Genomic DNA, 21,747 nt, shown 5'->3' with positions numbered 1-21,747 from the left:
TATGGAAGAAGCAAACATGATTTTAGTCTCTACTTCTGATCAACTTGCTTTTGCCTTCTTTCCCAGGAAGTGTGTAGAGAGCTGTGGTGTCTCAGCAAAAGCAACCGCTGTGTCACCAACAGTATTCCTGCAGCTGAAGGAACACTCTGTCAAACTGGGAATATTGAAAAGGGGGTAAGCTGAAATGATTTATTAGCTCTTTGACAAATAGACTAAACTGATCAATTTCTGGTGTTCGTATTGAACCACTAGGAAATTATGCATACTAATTTAACATGTATTTGAGAAAATAGTAAATACCTAGCCTAAGGAGTTAATTGACACATACTGGTATCTGCACACTTACAGTGTTCAGCAAATTACCGTGCTTGTTTATTTTCTGGCTCAGTTACACTTTTCTGTGTGTATACATATATATTTGTACAGAATACCCAACAACAATCTTATAGTCATATAATACAGTCTCTTCAGTCATATAAGTCTAGGTTTCTTTCTGATAAATAATTCCCAGGAAAATTATGTGATCCAGAAGTAGATTTTTTTTTTAATTTTTTTTTTCAACGTTTATTTTATTTTTGGGACAGAGAGAGACAGAGCATGAACGGGGGAGGGGCAGAGAGAGAGGGAGACACAGAATCGGAAACAGGCTCCAGGCTCTGAGCCATCAGCCCAGAGCCCGACGCCCCACGAGATCGTGACCTGGCTGAAGTCGGACGCTTAACCGACTGCGCCACCCAGGCGCCCCGGGAAGTAGATTTTATAACTAGAGTCAAACTAGAGTTGATTTTAAATTACAATATGAGAGAAAGGGCTGGTATTACAGGAATAATTAAGCATTTTTTCTGCGCATAGAAATTGTAGCTAAATAATTTTAATTTCATCATCTAGTTTTCAAAAAATATCACTACTAAGAATTGTTCAAACAGATAAGAATAGTTTATACTATTTCTGAAAGTGTTTAGGAGTTGCTATATATGTGAATTCTAGAATTTACTGCTACATACTGAATTTACAATAACCACGACTGTCTTCCGTTCTCAGTTCTGAATTCTTCCATGTTGGGGTACTTTCAACAAAGATTACACTGAATTTCAGTTTGCCATCTGATGTTTAAATAAAAAGAATGAAAGCTGTTGGGCAGCTGTCACAGTTTTATTAATCCTTGCTGACGGCTTCATTCAGGACCCGTGACCTAGTGCCATGTTGATGGCTTTTCCATGCTGAGTTTGGAAATGTTGGTAAATTGTGCTAAATGTATGAATTGATAGGGTCATTTTTAAAGGATTAAGGATCTTTTTTTGAGACTTTGTAAGTAGCCAATAAAAATACAGGGACCTTCACACACTACCAAAAATTCTTTCTTTTTTTTTTCACTGAAGTAATAGAAAATAGTAAGAACTGCATTCTTGAAACAACAGTCTAGGTTTATTTTGGAGTCAGCAGCTCTTGTCAATGACAAGTAGCAATTTACATGAGTCTGGACTTAGAAGAAATGCAAAATAGTAAGGGGGGGAATTTACAGTGAGAATCTCTCTCTTTATTGCCATTGATTAATTATTAATCTTGTGATGTAGTCCATGGGCCACATCACTAAGCCTGATGGCTCTTTTTATTTTACTTTATTTTTTAATCCCAAGCATAAAGAATTCATTCTTTTAAACATCTCAGAGTCCTGCTACAAGCATTCGATGAATTATATAATCACTTCAAGTAAGGAAACCATGAATAGTGGCTATCTGAGAACACACAGCTCAATCCCACTATATTTTATATGGTAGAAACATATTTAAACTATCTCAATCATTAACAGTGAATATATGAAGAAATATTCTTGTTAAAAGAACCCCTTGCATACCTCATGACATGCCTCAACAGGATGCCTTGGGCTCCATGAAAAACTGTTTAAGAACTTTGTAAGTGTAGCAAAGTCTGTGTACCAAGAGATCATTCATATTCACAACATCATAGTTTCATATAGTCAATATGTTGGATTTCACCATCTAAAATGAATCTACAAAACAAACATTAGCCATTCTTTCAGAGACATGGAAGATCAATAGCTTTAGAATGGCCCTAACAAATCTTAAATGAATGAATAAAAAGAACAAATACATATGCAGACTCATAGAAAGAAAAAGCACAGAGCGCTATGAGAAGACCCTCAAACTATCTCAATCATTAACAGTGAATTTATGAAGAGGCTTTCAAAGAACTAGATCAACCTACATGTTTAATTAAGTGAAAAAAATACAAAGAACTAGAAAAGGGAACTGAGACATTGTTTATTTTATTTATTTTTTTTTTTTGCTAACTGTACTTGCCAGTTATTTATTTATGAATTTTTACTGTTGATTTCAGTTATTGTTTTTTCCATAAAGGGGAAGCATGTTTACTGTTGCCAAATGCAATTTTTTCTCTAAAGCCTATATCTATTTGGAAATTAAACCAGAAATCAGAAATTTGACCCAGAACAACCATGTAAAAAGCTAGTGAACAGTTAAAGTGGAAATTTCAATCAGTCTGGTCAACTTTGTGTGGCATTAACATATAGTTGGCATTACCAATAATGATGGTAATGATGATAGTAATGGATATTTTTAAAGTATTTACACTGTGTCAGATACTTAATTGTTCTGTTTAATATTGGCAAAAAATCCTATGAGGTGGGTACTGTTTTAGCTCCATTTACAGATGAGGAAAGTTCAGACATGAGAGCCTAAGATTACACAGCAATTTAATAGCAAAGCTGAGCCTCCATACCAGGTCTTTTTTTTTTTTTTCTTTCTTTCTTTCTTTCTTTTTTTTTTTTTTTTTTAAGTTTTATTTATTTAAGTAATCTCTACACCCAATGTGGGTTGAAACTCATGACCAAGAGTCACATGCTCCTCTGACTAAGCCAGTCAGGCACCCCTGGCCGAGGTCTTTCTGATTCGAAAATTGAAAATTTTGTCCCTCTAGACTGCCTCCGATTTTAGTTTACCTTCAGATGGGGAATTTTGCAGAGAAAAAATTTTTTTTTATTGTCACAGGAATAAACTTAGTCACTGAGCTTGAGATCAGTGGTAAGAATATATTTTACCCTTTAATACTAAATGGATTTTTCACTTATCTACCTGTAACAATATGTTTTCTCAGGAATTACAATAAGAAAGAACTGTGGGCAGAACACTGAGATAAGAATATACAATTGTGTTATAACTGGTAAAATAATGAAACTCCACTTTATTTATTTAATTATTATTTTTAGAGAGACAGAGTGTGAGCAGAGGAGGGGCAGGGAGAGAGGGAACAAGAGAATCCCAATCAGGGTCCATGTGGTCAGTGCACAGAGCATGACACGGGGTTAAACTCATGAATCATCATATCATGGCCTGAGCTGAAGTCGGACGCTTAACTGACTGAGCCAACCGGGCGCCCCAGTCACCACTTTAAAATGAGAGAAATCTATTTCCACATTTCGTAGAGATCTTGTGAGGATGGAATAAGATAATATATCAGTAAGCTTTTAGTGGGCTTCTTCAGAGGAAAGGTGCTAGTGTATATTATTAGAGCATCATCATTCATTTCATCATTTTCCAACCTTAGATGATGGTGGGCAGAAAATTCTTCACCACACTGTCTTAACTGGCACTAATGAGCATCAGAGAGTATAAGCATGAGTTTGAGTGTCTGAGAAATATGAATGGAATACCCATGACTGACCTCTGATCTCAACTCTGAATTTTAAAACTACTCTCTTCAGAAGGAACAAGAAAAAAACCTACATCCTGTCTAGCCAGCAGGATAAAACCAAAGCTGCTCATAGTTTTTTGAATAAATCCTTTTTTTCTTAAAAGAAAAAAAAAAGTTTGGGGGAGGGGAAAAATACTGCTCAAGTGATAGCATAGACATATCCAGAGTACTGGATCCACAATGATCTCGTCAAATTCTGGCTGCAAAAGATATGGGATCCCTGCCCGGGGGCGCAGTTCCACAAATGTTCCATGTAAGTATGGGAACTGTTCCATGCACATTTAGCAGATGGAGTAAGAAATATGGCCAAAAAATTAAAAACTGATCTTTGCGTGAGTCCTGGGGGGTCTGACATCGCTATTACAGCCATTGGATGTTTGCCTGAATAAGCCATTCAAGTATTGAATAAGAACCATATGGTCTGAATGGATGTACTCAGGGACAGTAGCATTAACCAAAGGAGGAAATCTGATGAGCCCAGACGGTGCCCTGGTACTGTGTGTCCATGGGTCACACTCCTACAAATCAATCAATATAACTTTCAGGTAAAAGAAATGTCCTTAGGTATGGCATCAACAATAGCCCTTTGGACAGGAATCGGAGGAATGCCATGCATGATAAAATAATAAAGATTTAGACTCTAAAAACTTTGATAGTAGAGTTGGCATTGTTACTGAACAGGATATTAGGAAAACCAAAACTCAATCTTTGCAAACTCTGATGGTGACCAAAAAGGTTTCAAAAACTTGGCTTATAGCCAAAAGATTCATTTATTGATTCTAAAAGACCAATTAGAGATATATCCCAGCATTTAGGCTTATGAATACATGACAATGATTCCTATTATCTTTGCATGAGAAACAGAGGGCTGGATTAGAATAAGATTATTATATGCCCCTTTAAAGCACTAGATATGTAATAGGACATTTGTAGCACTAGATCTTAATTCACTTAGAGTAGAATATAATATGTTTTGACTGGGTCCCAAACTATAAACATAGGAAGTGAAAAAAGAATAGTCCTTTCAATTGCTCTAGAAATTTAAATAGTATGGGATGACAAGTTCTGATTTAGAATTTGGGCTGAAAAAAAGCTTTTTACATTCCCACACCTGCACAGTGGAAAGATAAGGCTTTTAATAGTGCTATGCTCCAATTCTCAACTTTTCTGACTTGGGAAGAATGTTCCATATTGAGTCACAAATATCACTTCCTTCAGAACCTTAGGATTTCCTTAGGGGTCTGTCATTCCAGATGCTGGCTGGACCAAAGTGTTGGCTATGGTACAAGATCTACCATAATCACATTCTAAAGTGGTTCTGATTAAAAAATACATATGTATATATATTTTTAAATACTGTATATACCCATCTTGAAATTTTCCTTCGTTGAATTCTGACAAATTCTCGTTTAGATTGTTTGATTTGTAGTATATCTTGTTTGAACATAATTCCCTGATGTAGATCATGAAATTTAGTGGTCTAATATCAAAAAATGTTATTTAAGGATGGTTAAGTGTTTCTTAATAAAACCTTTAAAGCCTCACTGGAATGATTGTCTTTCTAGATAGTTTTAATAACATATTCATTTTATTTAGAAGGAATGTAAAAAACAAAAATGAGCAATATGATATTTTATTCTTGAAATGTGATAGTTTCACTCCATCACCTTTCCGAATCTGGTTTTACACGCCTGAATTAGCAAAAAGAAGGCCAAATTTACCTAATTTATCTAGAAAATTTAGGCTGAAGGAACACAACTGATAATTTAGAATAGTCCAAAATCACTCGATTGGATATAACCTTTGAGCATAAAGATCTAGTCTCCATCTGAATATTTAACATCTGTAGTTTAAAATGCTATGCCTGTAGAAATAGAGCTTTACAGGTTTAGCATCTTCAGATGAAAAAAAAAAAAAAAAAACAAACAAAGAAGAAGAAAAGTAGAAAATACAACACTCAAAATTCTCAGCTTTATGTGCTTATAGGATTTATATATACTTCAAATTGCTTTATTTTGTGTAATCTAGTTATATTACCTATGAGTTACACACATTAAAATTTTAGTACATATTAATGTAATAATCTGGAAAATTAGCTCAAATAACTTGATCTACATGAAGTTCCATAGTTTTCATAAAGCATTTATTATTAAGTTACATAAGCGCCTTCTCTAAAATTATATACTACATCAAGATATTTACTACTGCTGGAGCAGAGAAATAGCAAGAATTCCAAAGAGATCCTTTACTGTAAGTAAACATCACTGAAAAGTCCTATATTGAACTAAACATAACTCAAAGGACCATTTGCCAGAGATCAAAATCAACCAAATCCTTTGGTAGATTTATAATTTCTTTGAGGGCATATCTGCATAGAACTAACTTCTATAGTTGTCCTAATCCAAACCACATTGGATTTCGAAATTTCAAAAAATTAGTCCCCGTTTTATAGTTAGGGAATCTGAAGAAACAAATGACTTGCTTTGCACCAAAGATATTACTAGAGTAAGAACTCAGATTTGTAACACAGAATGCACACAGACTGTAGTTGTTAACTTGTTAACCAATTAACTAAGTTGTTAACTAGTTATTAAGCTAGACACTAGTCTCTTGTCAACTACTAAATGACTGATACTTATATTGCTATTTTGAGTTCTTCATTTTTTAGCCATTAATATTTGTTATTTAACTTTCTGATACAATTGTCTATTATAACTCCATGGAATAGATACAATTCAATAACATGAATTTATACAGTAAAGGTTCTAGTAAGCCACTTATGAAATACTGTGGCTCTGTAGGTATTAATTAATGATGAGAACTGAGGAGCGTCCAACAAACTGAATATTGTGTTTGTCTTTTACCATAAGAATAAGTTTTAAAAGGAAAACAAGAGACTTTATGTGACTTCTTTCCATGTCCTACATTTTGTGAGCATCCAGGAAATATGAATAACAGTATTATTAAATACTTTGGAACCTACATCTTTTGGTATTCTTGTAGCATTCACAATTTCTCTCTCCTCTGAAGAATACAAAAGATAAAGTTTTTTAAACTATAATTTATAAGAATGCTCAAATAGTTCTGAAAAATAACATGGGTTTGTACACTTGCAGCTGAGAGTGCTTATCTGTAGTTTTTTTGTATTATATGAAGTAAAGATAGTCCAATATTCTTTAATACTATAATATACTTCAAATATGTAATCCTATACCAACAGTTGGGTTTTTTCCCATTGATTTTTGTATATTTTTGAACAGATAATTTCTTATCTGCCCATAAGTGACCATGGGCAAGTCAGCCTCCTTAAGGTTCTAGTTTCCTCATATGAAAAAACTGAAGTGCTTACACATCAATTTCAAAGTCCCTCTGAGCTTTAGATGTAGCTCTGTGATTATATAAAATAAATGCACAGTAAAGTTTGAGTATTATTTGATATCAATAATGCTAAACTTCCAACTTGAAAAATAGGTAAATTTTAAGATTTGGAATTTTTCCATGGGGGAAAAATCAATAATACGTTGCTAGTTATTCTCATAGAAAAATAAATTCAGGCATAAATATTATTACATGGGGTGCCTGGGTGGCTCAGTCAGTTGAGTGTCCATCTGACTCTCTATTTTGGCTTAGGTCATGATTCCAGGGTCATGGGATTGAGCCCCACATTGGGCTTCACACTGAGTGTGGAGCCGGGTTAAGATTCATTCTCTCTCTCCCTCTGCCCCTCTCCCCTGCTGTCTCTTTCTCACTCTGTATACACAACTACTTGTAATAACAAAAATGCAAAACTAGAGATTATTTGGCCCAAATTGTGAATTTTGTATAGGTGAAGGCCTAACACAATTGGTATATCATTATACAAATGGTTGGTCTTCAAAATCAATTAAGCATGCTGTACACTGGCAACTGAAATATTTTCTGTCTCTCAAGTGTACATTATTTTTAGTTGCCCTTCTCCCAGGGTTGGTACTGTATTATCAGCCACTACCTCTGGTTCACCGTTTTGGACCTATGATTTTTTTTTCTTCGTAGCAATTCCCATTGCCCAAAACTAACCATTTTTCTTTATGTCCTACTTTAATATTTATTAGACTTAGGGTCAGAATGTTCTGCCTTCTAGCCAATCAGATTTTTCTCTCTCTTGCCTAATTTTTTTATGGACAAATGAAAATTAATTACCCAGCACTTCTCTCAATGATTCCTTTATGTTATTACAACTACTAAAAATAGACTGAGTGCAATTATCATGGAAAGAAAGATGAAATTGACATTTTTTTATCCGCCAGTATCTCTAGTTCCCTTACTTACATGTAGTAAGGATCTGGACATGTGGTCCAGAATAGGACAAAGAATTCTATAATTTAACTAATGTATTTATTCAATAAATTTTTATTGTATGACTACTACATGCTAGGCACTGTTCTAGACATTCAGCATTTCTAATGGAATATTCTATGATGATAGAAATGCTCTATATCTGCTCTGTCCAACATAGTAGCCACTAGCCATATGTGACTATGGAGCCCTAGAAATGTGGCTGAGGAACTGAAATTTAAATTTTAATTAAATTTAAATAGCATATTTATTGCTATATAATGATATATATTTAATATATATGTATATTTCTTTAAAAACAGGCTCATAGATACAGAGAATAGTTTGGTGTTTGCCAGAGGTAGGGGTCAGGGGTGGGAGATATGGGTCAACTGTTTTTGTTTTTGTCTCTTTAGTTCAAATAATGTTTTCAAATAAAGAATATTAAAAATTCAACAAATTTTTATAAAGCAAATTTATTTTAATTTTTTTAATGTTTATTTATTTTGGAGAGAAAAACAGAGGGAGAGAGCATGAGCAGAGGAGAGGCAGAGAAAGAGGGAGATACAGAATAGAAGCAGGTTCCAGGCTCCATGCTGTCAGTACAGAGCCTGACGCAGGCTCAAACCCATGAACCGTGAGATCATGACCTGAGCCAAAGCCAGTCAGTCAACCAACTGAGCCACTCAGGCACCCTCAACAAATTTTTTAAAAATGCTCAGAGCCATCAACTTTGGAAGAGATAAATGTACATCTGTGGAGAGAAACAAATCTTCCAAAGTGTGCCTGTTGATTTCTTTCTGCATTGTGGAAGATTTGTGTGGCCTTACAAGAATTTAGTATCATCATCAGGGCAGGAACTTAGCTTTCTCTAGGATTTCGGAAGGTTATGAGTGCCATTCACACCACATTTAGATCTCGGCAAGTAGCAAAAACCTCGTTCCTACATGTGAGCACTTCATTTTAACAGTAATATTAGCTAATTTAGCATATTGAAGGTTTGATATGAATTAACCATTACTCTACTCACTTTATGTGCCCTACTAGATAGATGGTGTTATTGTTCGCATTTTACAGATAAGAAAATGGAGATCCAGAGAAATTAAGCAACTTGCCCAGTGGTTACTAGCATTTACAGAACTCTTTCCATGTATCAGATACTTTCTACACCCCATGTACCAGGTTCTTCACATTATCTTTATTTAATCTGCCATGCTATAGGCTTTATTATTATTTACCTTTTTATTTATGAAAAAGCTCAGGTGCAGACAAATGAAATTACTTACTTAGTATCTCAGTTCTTATTCAGGTCTCAGTCCTCAACCATCATGCTATCCTGCCTCTCAGGATATATTTTGCTCAAATAACTTGGTCATTTGTGGGCTTAGATATGTTGCTGAACTTTCCCCTTCAAAGCATAGATGAAAAAAGAAAAAAAAAAAGCATGGATGAATTGCCTAAAATGAATATTATACAATGCTCATATTTTTTTTAAATAAATAAATACCCACATGTGCATTTCCTGGTTTTACATACTAATGACAAAGGAAAAATACTAAAGAAGTAATTTGAAAAATAAAGAGTAATTTAAAATGTGTTAAGTGGTAAGAGGGAACTAAAACAGGAGGCTGTAATCTTTATTACAGTCTGGAGTTGGAGGAGGGGAGGGTGAAAGAGGGTGGGGAGGTACCCCATCTTCAGAATAAAAGTGGTCAAGGAAAGACCTCTCTGATGAAAGGACGCTTGACCTTGAGACCAAATGATGAGAAGACAGCAACATAAGTAATTAGGAGAAGAATATTCCCAGAAGGACCAGCAAATGCAAATGCCCAAAAGAGGGAACAAACTTAGTATATTGAGGAAAATAAAAGATTGCAGTGGTCTGAACCAGTCTGTGCAAGAGAGAATAAGACTGGAGAAGGAGGCAGGAGTCACAAAGGCCACTTCTGACCAGAGTTAAGGGAGGCAGGAAACTAGTGCAATTGTTTAAGCAAAAAGTGACATGATGTGATAACGTTTTGAAAAGAGCTCTCTTGAAGTGCTTACTAGAGAATGGGTTGATTATAGGTACAAAAAAAGTAGAGCCACAGAGACCAGGTAAGAATCTATTCCATTTGCCTATTTCATCTAAGGTGGCAGCCATGGAATGGTGAAAAGTGAAAAAATTCCAGATATATGGAAACAATGTAATAAACTGATTACTTTCTAAGCATTGCATATTATAATACCTTCATATTTTTTTTCTCTTTTTTTTTTTTTTTTTCAACGTTTATTTATTTTTGGGACAGAGAGAGACAGAGCATGAACGGGGGAGGGACAGAGAGAGAGGGAGACACAGAATCGGAAACAGGCTCCAGGCTCTGAGCCATCAGCCCAGAGCCTGATGCGGGGCTCGAACTCCCGGACCGCGAGATCGTGACCTGGCTGAAGTCGGACGCTTAACCGACTGCGCCACCCAGGCGCCCCCTTTCATATTTTAATATAAAGTTGATTTTTTGTGTATCTGATATTACTGATAGTTATTCTAATAATGTTTTTTATCATTCATATAAAAAAAATGACATTCACAGCACCAGGTTGGTTTGTCAAAATTTGATACTTAAGAAAAACGCACCAATAAAAGCCTAGACATGCTTGGCTTAAAAAAAAAGATTTCATTTTTACCATATTCTGCAAATAAGATTTATCATGTTAGAGTTATGAGCTGATTATGTGATGTCTACGTCTCGATAAATTATTCCTGGCTTTCTACTTACATGCAGTATGTGTGGTTTAGTGCAGAGTAAAGCTGAAAGAATTCCAGTACACATGTTCATGCAGTGCTGTATACACATGGCTAGGCAGTGTATGTTAGAGTTTTTTGTACCCTGTCCCTAGTATCTTGGCATTACTTTTATTATGTCTGCAGGACTCATGTAGATGAAATGCCACAACACATTCTTTTACTATTGTAGCCTCAACCAGCCTTTTTTTTTCTTTCTTTTTTTCTTTCTTTCTTTTTTTTTTTTTTTTTTTTTTTTTTTAATGTAAAAGCAATTACCGTCATAAAAATTCCTTACTGGGGAACTTTCCATATTGCGTTATCATTCCATGAGTCTAATAATAGTGGAATAAAAAGAAAAAAAATTTAATACTAAAATATCTTAAAAAAGACTTTTGAGGTCTCTTTAATGAGAAACACTAGGATTCTGGAGGCAGAGAAATAAGGAAAAAGGAAGTAAAGTCAAGTTTTCTAGACTCCTGGTACATGTTAGAGATGTATAAATCATTGCCTAGCTAAAGATAATTTGCAAATCACATGCACCTTTGCCATCGTCTAAACACAGTTAAAGAACTCTCAGTCTGTTATCTATTGGAGAATGCTAATGCCTGTAATTGATCATTGCCGGACCCTTATGTATTTCTAACCTGATAGCTCTATCTGCCTAAAAGCTAATTCTGTGTTTTCTGTGAAATCTTGCAGTGGTGTTATCAGGGAGATTGTGTTCCTTTTGGCACTTGGCCCCAGAGCATAGATGGGGGCTGGGGTCCCTGGTCACTATGGGGAGAGTGCAGCAGAACCTGCGGGGGAGGCGTCTCCTCATCCCTAAGACACTGTGACAGTCCAGCGTAAGTAGCTAAAGTAAGCCGGAGCCAACAAAAAGACACAGTTGGAATTGATTCAAAGCTGTGGTTTCACATGTTATCTGTAAAAACGTTTCACTAGTGAGCCAAGTGTTTGTCTTCTGAACAAGCAATAGGCACAGAGAAGTGGAAGAGCCTTGTTAGACAGACTTTCTTTTTCCCCCCACCCCCTTACTGTGTAACTAAAAATAAAAAAGAATAGCATTGTGTATCTATCCCAGGTATAGCCAGACTTTTAATCTAGTAATAATCAGATAGGTTTCCTCCTCTGAAAACTACTGAATTATGGATGAATCCAGGTCTGGTCTTAGCTACATTACCATTATTCCCAGGAAACCTAAGGTCTTTTCACATGTCACATAAAATTATTACTGCTACATTAGTATTAAAAGGACCAATGAGAGCACTTCAAGGGTTGAAATGCCTTGATTCGCATCACAAATCACAATGAAAAGAATACTGCCCATGTGTTAAAATAGTTTCCATTCACATGCCCCTATTAATCATCTTCCGGAGCTGCCACCACTTTTCTCCCCGTGACTGTTTCATGCAGGTTGGACTGCTCCTCTCCCACCACTCCTTTTCTCCAGTCAGAGTCCCCTGGCGTAAGGCCAGCCCCATCAGTATTCTCTGGTAGCTGAATTGCCTCTCCCTCCCGCTAGTGCCCATTACAGGTGGACTAGAGTCCCCCAGTTGGACTTTCCTGTCCACCCAGAAACTAAACTTCTCCTTAGCTGCTGCATATCAAGTGCTCCCATTTTTGTCTAGAGCTCAGGTTGCAGGCCTCCTTTCCCAACTAACGTTTGGTGCAGCATGGCGTTATATTACTTCTGCTTTTTTCTCCTTCCTGGGGTAAAAGTTGCTTTAATTTTTAATTTTCTCTTTTTACTTCAGGATCCCTCTCTTTGGTTCCTCCTCTGAACGTCTCTTTTCTTCTTTTTTATTCTTTTCAGCTTGAAATTATTTCCTTTTACACTAGTTTCTGTGTTTCCATTCTCCAGCTTTCTTTCCATTATTATCTTCCTGCTAAACAGAGCTCACTGTCACCCACTCATAAATCAGTCATGCTACCACCATCCCCACGCCCTTGTTTTTGTCTGATCAACCTATTTCTCCCAAGCTGATTTAGACGGGGCCATTTCTCTTCTTTCTTAGAGTCAGTATTCTCTGGTATTCAAAATATATTAACATGTAACTTTATTCCATTGATTACCAGTTAGCCAAAATTATAATTATACTTGATCTTTTCTCAAACAAGTACAGAATAATTACCTAAGTTCAACTGCGGGCTACTGTAATTAATAAACAAAACTATCAAATTCTATGATAAAAAGTAATATACTCAGATATTTATAAAAGAAGTTAGCTTTGCCATTCGAAATAGGATTCCTGAATAATAGCATATGGCTTTACCTAATGTTAAATACTTTAAAAATTAATTTATGTAAATCAAATATTGGGCATCTTACTTTTTCATTACTGTGAGTGTCATATGCAGTATTTATATAATGCAAAGCCATCTTGTTTTGAGATGTAATTTTTCAAACTTCATATAGTGAGATAGAAATTCATTTCTGCATTATTTACTTTGAACTACAGCTATTTCCAGAGACTAATTTAGTATGCTCTTGTTTGTAGTTTGGAAAAAATAGTAAACTTACCACTTCCTACGTGGTGAACAAATAGCATCAGATTATATATGGCTTTTGTTGAATAAGATTCAAATGGCTTTTCATTATAAGTGAGTTTTAAACTCACTGTTGAACTGAGCACCTGCTTACTATGATAATTAGAAAATAAATTTATTTAATTGCATTTTCTTCCTAATGTAAATCATGACAATTAAGAGTCCTAAAAAGCTTTTCATAGCAAACTGACTTAAGTTTTATGTTCAACAACCATAATCATCATTGTTAACAATCACCAGCATGACTATTATTTTAATAACTAATAAAATGTCAAATTTTGTATTTTCTTAAAATAAATGCTAATATGTTTTTGTCAAGCAATATATGTACTCTTTCTGTAGACAGATATATTCACATGTTAAACAAAATGTGTTTTCAGACCTTCAGGAGGTGGAAAATATTGCCTTGGGGAAAGGAAACGGTATCGCTCCTGTAACACAGATGTAAGTAAAACCAAACTTTGCTATGAAAAATTAGCTTACATTTCCCCTAGAGCAGGGAAATTTTTAAAACTGGAAGCTATTTGATCATAAATCCATGTGTATGAAGGTCACATGAATTTTTCAAGTTGTTAATAGTGAATGGAACCAACCTCAGGTCCAGCAATTCCATCAACAGGGAACTAGGGAAAGCTCCAGCATGAAGGGCAAATACAATCTTCTCCAATAGGTACTAAGAGAGAGTCATAGGTCCCCCAAAATGTCTTATTCCCCCAACACTCACACCTTTGCTCCCACTATCTTTCCTGAGTCCACCAGGATTAATCTTATTATACCCTTGATCCTACTTTGTGTTTGCCACTTTAAGAAACCCCAGATTCCCACATCATTCCCCATGTCTTGCCCTCCAATTCCAAAAAGTTCTGCATATCACATCTTCTGTTACCTATCTCTGCCCAACTTTTGAAACTTCTGTGCCCTTAGGAATTCAAGATCCATCAGCAGCAAAAGTCCTTACATTCCGATGTCTCTCAATTTTCCTTCTCTTCACTTTGTTGTTCTAATGGAAACTGACTGTCCTCTAAAGATACTTACAATAAACTTTAACCTTTTAAAGTTGTTTTCATCCTTAACTCTTGAATGAGTGAAAGTAGATTGACTATGCTTTTATATTTCATTTCTCCTTTCGGATGATTCTCCCTCCCTCTTATGTGAAAGCCACACCTTTTAATTTCACACCATCAGACTATTGCACACTATTCCTCACTGTCATGCTCTCCAACTCTATTCCTATCTTAATTCTTGGTTATTTCAAAATATGTGGATATTTTTCCAATATCATCTCTTCTGGAATTTTCCATAAACATACAAACACGCTGTTATTTCTCCTGTCTTAAAAGAACAAAAACAAAAAATCTGCCGGTTCTTTAACCATGTTTTTCTTCCTTTTGAAACAATATTCCTTAAAAGAACTATGTACTTCCATATCCAATTCCTCTTCTAATTTTTTCCTAAAATTGTTCTTGTCAGATCTTTGCCTCCATCATTCTACTAAAAATGCTCTTGTCTGGAGTACCTGGGTGGCTCATTCAGTTAAGTGTCCGACTTTGGCTCAGGTCATGATCTCACAGCTTGTGAGTTCGAGCCCCACATCAGGCTCTGTGCTGACAGCTCAGAGTCTGGAGCTTGCTTCAAATTCTGTGTCTCCTTTCTCTGCCCCTCCCCCCACTGGCACTCTCTCTTTCTCTCTCTCAAAAATAAATAAAACATTTTTTAAAATGCTCTGTTCAAGTCACAGATGACTTACATGTTGCTAAATCCAATAGTCAGTCCTCAGTGTTCATCTTACTTGATAGTCACTAGGCTTCCATAACACTACAACTTTTTGGTTGTCCTTTTCTTTTTCTACTTGTTTTTTCTCATTCTCCTTCGCTGGTTCTTACTCTTCTCTGACCTCTTAGGGTATCCAGAATCTAGTCATTGGCCTTTTTTTGTACACTACTAATATTTACCTTGGTGATCTCATCCAGTTTCATTATTTTTGACAGCATTCATACGCCATTTGACCCTCAAATTTCTATTTTTAGCCCAGACTTCTTTTATGGATTCCAGACTCCTATCTTACCGTTGATTAAACTTTTAATAGACATCTAATATTTACCATGCCCAAATGCTCTCTCTAAAACATTTCCACATACCTATACCTCCCCCATCTCAGATGTCAATTCCATCTGCCATTTTTTTCTTTCTTTTCTTTTTTTTTCTTTTTTTCTTTTGAGTCATTCTTGATTCCATTCTCTCACAGCTCATACCCAATCCTTCAGGAAATCGCACTGGCTTTCCCTTCATGATATATCCTAGATCTGACTAGTTCTCACTGCCTCCACTGCTACCACTCTTTTTTGCACTGGATTTCTCTGAAGAGCTTTTTCAGTGGATTTGCCATTGCTACTTTTGTTCCCTACAGTTCTCAATATATAAGAAACTGAGTGAGTTAGATTATATCCTTTACTCAAAACCTTTCAGGGGCTCCCCATTTTACTTAAATGCAAAGTCCTTACAAAGGCCTGCAAAGACTATACAATCTAGCCTTCCATTACTTTTCTAAACTAATCTCTTCCTCCTTCCTCCTCAATAGCTCTGCTCTAGCCACCTTCCTTGTACACACCAGGCATGCTCCCGCCTTTAGTACTTTTGCATTGCTTGTTTCCTTTATCTTATGGACTCTTCTCCCAAAATATCTACATACATGACTCCCTTACCTCACTTTTATTCAACTGTCACCTTCTCAATGAGGCCTAGCCTGAATACCACATTTAAAACTGCATCCTTCCCTGCTCCTTACAACCCTGGGACTCCTAATCTTCCTTACCCTGCTCTATTACCCCTCATACATACTTCCAAAAAAGTAGCTTATTGATCATATTTACTTCTATGTTAAATTTGCATCTTGAAGCAATTACTTGTACCTTCATTTATAATAACCATTTCAAGTTACCAGCATTATTTATTCATTCACTCAACAAGTCATTGAGTGCCCTCTGTATATCAAACTGTTCTAGACTGAGAATGATAATCTGTGCTCTCAAGGGTCTTATAATTTCCTGGCAAATCAGTTAATTGCAGAAAAATCACTTATCTATGATATGATAGAATAATTATGGAATGCTTTAAAAGCACATAGAACTGTCACTAGCCTAATTAAGGATTTAAGGGATTCTTCCCAGAGGAAGGTAAAGGTCTGAAGGGCAGATAGGAGCAGACCAGAAAAGAAGAAAGTGACCATGAGAGCATTCTAGGCAGAAGGAAAAGTAAGTGCAAGGCTTCGAGGTTAAAGAGGTTAAATGATCTTTATCTTGAGGCAATAAGACACCATGCAAAGACTTAGCCTCTGATTTATCCTCTAGATGAGAATAGATTGGAGAAGGTGAGACTACAACAGAGCAATAAACAAGTCAGAAAGAATTTGAGGGCACTGGTGGGAAACGCAGTGGAGTCTAAAGATGGCTAAGAGGAGAAAATTAAGGACCTAACTTCAAAAATCTATAAAAATCAAAGAACCAGTGTAGTAGGAAGAACAGGGGGAGGGAGATAGATGATGTGGGGATCAGAGACTGGAATGCATTTGAATTTCAGATATGAGAAGTGAGACTGTTCTCAATGATGACAACTCTGCCAAGGGATTGCTTACCTAACCTTGGGCAGAGATGAAGGAATTCAAGGATCTTCAAAGCCAGGGAATTTGAGGAGTCTTCTATGCGGATGTTGAGGTCACTCACGATGATGTTAGAACTCGGAGTGTAGTGTGAGACTGCAAAGCAGGTACCAGACCCTTTCATAAATGAAGGAAAATGGCCACGATGGATTAGTAACAATGATGAAGCCAGATAGTGATTTGGATGAATAGCATGAATTTCAGAAGAACAGAGGTTTTACACAAGGGTAGAAAAAAAGAATATCTACTGTCTATCAGACTGTGTCAGGCAGGAGTGAGAAAGCCAAACCCATGTCTCAATTCACATCTGTTTCTGTTACGTGATTGTAGGGGCAGGCACATGTTTTGGCTCTAATAAGATAGTTACTATAATATGAATAATGTACGATAAGTAAGAGAAAAAGGAAAAAACTGTGCCAGACATATTAGGCTTGTTGCTTTTCACCCATAAACTTCCTTTTAAATGCTCAAATTGTTGGGGCACCTGGGTGGCTCAGTCGGTTAAGCATCTGGCTTTGGCTCAGGTCATGATCTCGCAGATCGTGGGTTCAAGCCCCGCATCAGGCTCTGTGCTGACAGCTCAGAGCCTGGAGCCTGCTTCAGATTCTGTGTCTCCCTCTCTGTCTCTGCCCCTCCCCCACTCATGCTCTGCTTCTCTTTCTCAAAAATAAATAAACATGAGATGCTCAAATTGTAGAACCTGCTACTGGTGGCTTGACATTTCTATTATTAGCTTTGTCTTCTGTTTCAGCTTTCAGCAAATGATACAGTTAACATGACTCTATCATGGAAATACAAATAATTTTTTTTTCATAAATCTAAGACTCTGCTAGTTCAGAATATGTGACAATTCACTTACCACACTGAAATTTATTTTCATGCTATCGAAGTTATAAAAGCTATCTGAGCATAAGTTTTTAAGCTGGGGATTTTTAAAGCATAATCTAATATATGAAAATTTAAACTTTCAGAACACATAGCCAGCACTGTCCAAGAGAATTTTCTTTAGTGATGGAAATATTCTATATATGCATTGTGCAGCTTGGTAGCTACTCACCAAAATAGCTATTGGGCATTTGAAATGTGGCTAGTGTAACTGAAAAACAGAACTTTTAAGTTGAATTAATTTATATTTGAAAAGCCATATGTTGCTCATGGCAACTGTACTAGGCAGCACTGAGCTACACAGTCTAGCTATGCAATAGAAAAATAACTGTCACAAAGAAGATTGTAAAAATTATATATAAAATTCTCAAAACAAATCAGTCTTAGATCATTTTGCAAACAAAGGTAGAATATTTCCATTTTTGGTAATGATAGAGTAAGTTATTCTGATGGAACTCTTTTTAAAAAATTATTGAATAAGACTTGTTTAAAACATCACTTTAAAATCCCCAAAGAGCTGACAAGATAGTGAGGGAAATTCCTGAAGGTCTTCTTTGAGAAGGGGGAATTCAAAATGTAAGTGGAGCATCGGAGCACCTAATGTGCTTTTGCCCTGACAATATCCAGAGGAAGAGAAAAGATAAACTGCTCCTGTGTCTCTTTAGTACTTATAAGGAAAGTTTTTCCCAAAGCTCCTCCCGCCCTCCCTCTGATGGACTTTATGTTGTATTGGCCTGGAGGCCTCATGCCCACTTTTGAACCAGTCATGGCCAAAAACAGTGGGATTACCATAATTAGTTTAGACTAATCCAGATTTGCCCCGAACATGAGGTTAAGGTCACCTTTCCTGAGAGGTAGATTCCTGACCAAAAATTAGAATTCTGTTAGCAATAAAGTAGAGAGTGTAGATCCTGGGTACACCACACACGTCTGCCTCAGTGCTCTTTTAGTTTCCATCTTTACTAGTGAAGTAGCAGCAACAGAAGTGGTAGTGGTAGTGGTAGTAGCTGCTGGTAACATTTATTGAGCACTTACTATGTACCAGACCCATTAATTTCACCATATTTTCTTCCCATTCTGAGAGTTCTCCTTTTCCTAGGCAGTGAGTTGGCTTGCTGAGATATTTTGAATTTATTCTTTCAACATAAATCTAGAAAAATATGCTAACTTAAAGTTTTGAGGGGCACCTGGCTGGCTCAGTCAGTAGAGCATATGATTGGATCTCGGGGTTGTAAGTTTCAGTCCCACATTGGGAATAGAAATCACTTAAAAGTAGTCTTTGAAGGGCACCTGGGTGTCTCAGTAAGTTGAGCATGCAACTTCAGCTCAGGTTATGACCTCACGGTTTGTAAATTCAAGCCCCGTATCGGGTCCGCTGCTGTCAGCATGGAGCCCACTTCGGATCCTCTGTCCCCCTCTCTCCCTGCCCCTCCCCCACATGCACTGTCTCAAAAATAAACATTTAGAAATAAGTTAATAAATAAAGTCTTTGAAAAAAATAAAAATAAAAAATGAAGTTTTGGTATACTCTGTTCTGTTACAACTTTGCCTCTGCAATACAAATTAGCTCATAAGTGATTGAGATTTTGTGGCATAGTTTTTGCCACTAAGTGATACAACAGCTAAAGTCAAACTATATTGATACAGCAGAATGGTACAGGCAATTTATACTGTATATGATGACCATTCATCCCACATTCTTCTTTTTGCTCAGTTTGGCCACATGCTCTGTCATGGAACTCCTTATTATGTGTTTCTGCCTGGTCTTTGTACATTGGCCTCTTCTCTTTATAATTTAGCATCCTCAACCCTTTCACATTAACCTATTTCACTTTTTTTTTTTTTCTTTCTAGAAGATAAAGTCCTATGTTTACTTCAGGATTCCTTTGTAAGGAATTTGCCATGCATTTTTTAAACTGTGCTAGTATTTTATTAGAATCTTTATTGTTTTTGTTAGTTTTCTGTCTTTGACTTATCTGCTTCTAACACTATTTTTCTCATATACCTATTATTTTTAGTATGCAAATTTGCAGAAAGATGATTTTTCAAGAATTTATGTGTTATGTTAGAGCAGAAACTTCTATATTTTATTTATTTATTTATTTATTTTTAAATTTTTTTTTCAACGTTTATTTATTTTTGGGACAGAGAGAGACAGAGCATGAACGGGGGAGGGGCAGAGAGAGAGGGAGACACAGAATCGGAAACAGGCTCCAGGCTCTGAGCCATCAGCCCAGAGCCTGATGCGGGGCTCGAACTCACGGACCGCGAGATCATGACCTGGCTGAAGTCGGATGCTTAACCGACTGCGCCACCCAGGCGCCCCAGAAACTTCTATATTTTAAAAAACTGTTCTAAAAGTTTCTATTATATAGACTATAAGAGAATTTCATGATAAATCCTAAAGAGTGAATTGATTGTAGTTAATACTGAGTCACGTAAGCAAGACCTCAGTATGTTCCAGTAAGCATAGAATGGGTGTTACTATGGGGGTATTATAGAGCTATTGTGTTTGTATCCTTTATGTTAACCTTGGTACTTTTCTCTAAATATACAATGGTTTTAATGTTCTTTTTTTTCCCCCTCTATAATGTGGGTGTCTGTTATGTGCGAGCTACCCTATTTTAAGGAATTCCAGAGTATACTTGTCTTTATCAGAACAGCCTCCTACCTTAGTACATATTTAACATAATTGAATACTGGGCACATCAATTTAGTGACATTGTAAGCAATATGAGAGAAATCTTTACAATTAGTTAAAATTAATCTGACAGTCAAGAACTAGGAAACAATTCATAAGCATTTTGGCTTGCCGTTTGTGATCCAAGAGCTCACTTGAGATTTAAATAACGTACAAAGGATAAATTGAAATGATCCTGGAAGAATTTTCAAATCGTTGCCCAAAATGAGATCATATCAGGAGTCAAATGGTAGCAACACCTATTTATGAATCTTTGAAGCTTGCTCTCTGCTGTTTAATTTATGCCCTTTTAAGATCTTACAACCTGTTCCTCATAGCCTATCAGTCTTGCATGTCTTATAACAGTCTTGACCTTCTCATTTCTGTGATTGGCCAGCTAGTATTATAGATTACCACTTAGTTCTTGTGTTTTTACATATCATAATTATTTATCATTATTAGTAATACCTCTGATTAGAGTTGCGTTAGCTTCATTAAAATCATAAGTGAACAGTAAAGTAAATTAGAAAACGCAAGGAAAAGGAAAATAATATTAGGCTGGGATTAGTACCTTAAATATGTACCATAATTCTTTCTATTTATTAATATGGGCCACACATTTTGCTCTGAGTTTCCTAGTGACCTGAATAAAGAGGCTAACACTATCAGTTCTAAGATTCATAATGTCTGGTAACCATGATGAAAGGAGATACATCACAAAGGAACACTTTACTATTTTAAAGTTTTGATACTCCTACAAGGATCTCTACATTAGTGAATCAGATTGAAATATGCATGAAATATGCAAGACTGACAGTCCTCTTTTTTGCTTAGGTTAGAGGAAAAATTAAGACCAAGAACCTCTTTAGGCCAAGCAGTCTTAAAAAGTGGCTAGCATGAAAACAAGATAGCTACAAATTCTCCCCAGTGCTGATTTAATTCCCACCACAGGCATTTGAAGGATAGAGGACTGGTAGAAAGACAAGAGCTCTCCAGTGGAAAAGGAATAATGTTTCCATTATTTCCTGTCCCATTTACCCCAGTTGCAAAGAAAAAGATCCCCAGAGATAGAAAAGGCAATTTGTAAAAAAAAATCTCAATCTTTACAAATTTAAAAATAGGTCAGAAAATTGTATCCAGCTATAAAATTGGCCTGACCAGTTTCAACAG

At 36.1% G+C, this 21,747-nt stretch overlaps 1 protein-coding gene across 10 annotated transcripts in view; it reads left to right on the top strand.

Annotated features, from left to right (window-relative positions):
* Nucleotides 1–21,747, top strand: part of ADAMTS6 (ADAM metallopeptidase with thrombospondin type 1 motif 6) — a 321,406-nt gene that overhangs the window by 196,853 nt on the left and 102,806 nt on the right. For 8 of the 10 annotated variants that reach the window (XR_006716243.1, XM_045494539.1, XM_045494563.1 and 5 more), the window contains 3 exons: nt 67–174; nt 11,510–11,655; nt 13,738–13,801. Coding sequence is in view for 9 of the 10 variants with exons in the window: in XM_045494539.1 (XP_045350495.1) it covers nt 67–174; nt 11,510–11,655; nt 13,738–13,801 (318 nt within the window). In the remaining variant the exon portion in view is untranslated. The remainder of the gene's footprint in view (nt 1–66; nt 175–11,509; nt 11,656–13,737; nt 13,802–21,747) is intronic. The other 2 variants (XM_045494590.1, XM_045494585.1) reach the window with 2 other exon arrangements.

The sequence above is a fragment of the Leopardus geoffroyi genome, chromosome A1, assembly GCF_018350155.1.
Source record: "Leopardus geoffroyi isolate Oge1 chromosome A1, O.geoffroyi_Oge1_pat1.0, whole genome shotgun sequence".
Lineage (NCBI taxonomy): Eukaryota > Metazoa > Chordata > Mammalia > Carnivora > Felidae > Leopardus > Leopardus geoffroyi.
The sequence above is the reverse complement of the archived record's forward strand: the minus strand, read 5'-3'. Positions and strand labels throughout refer to the sequence as shown.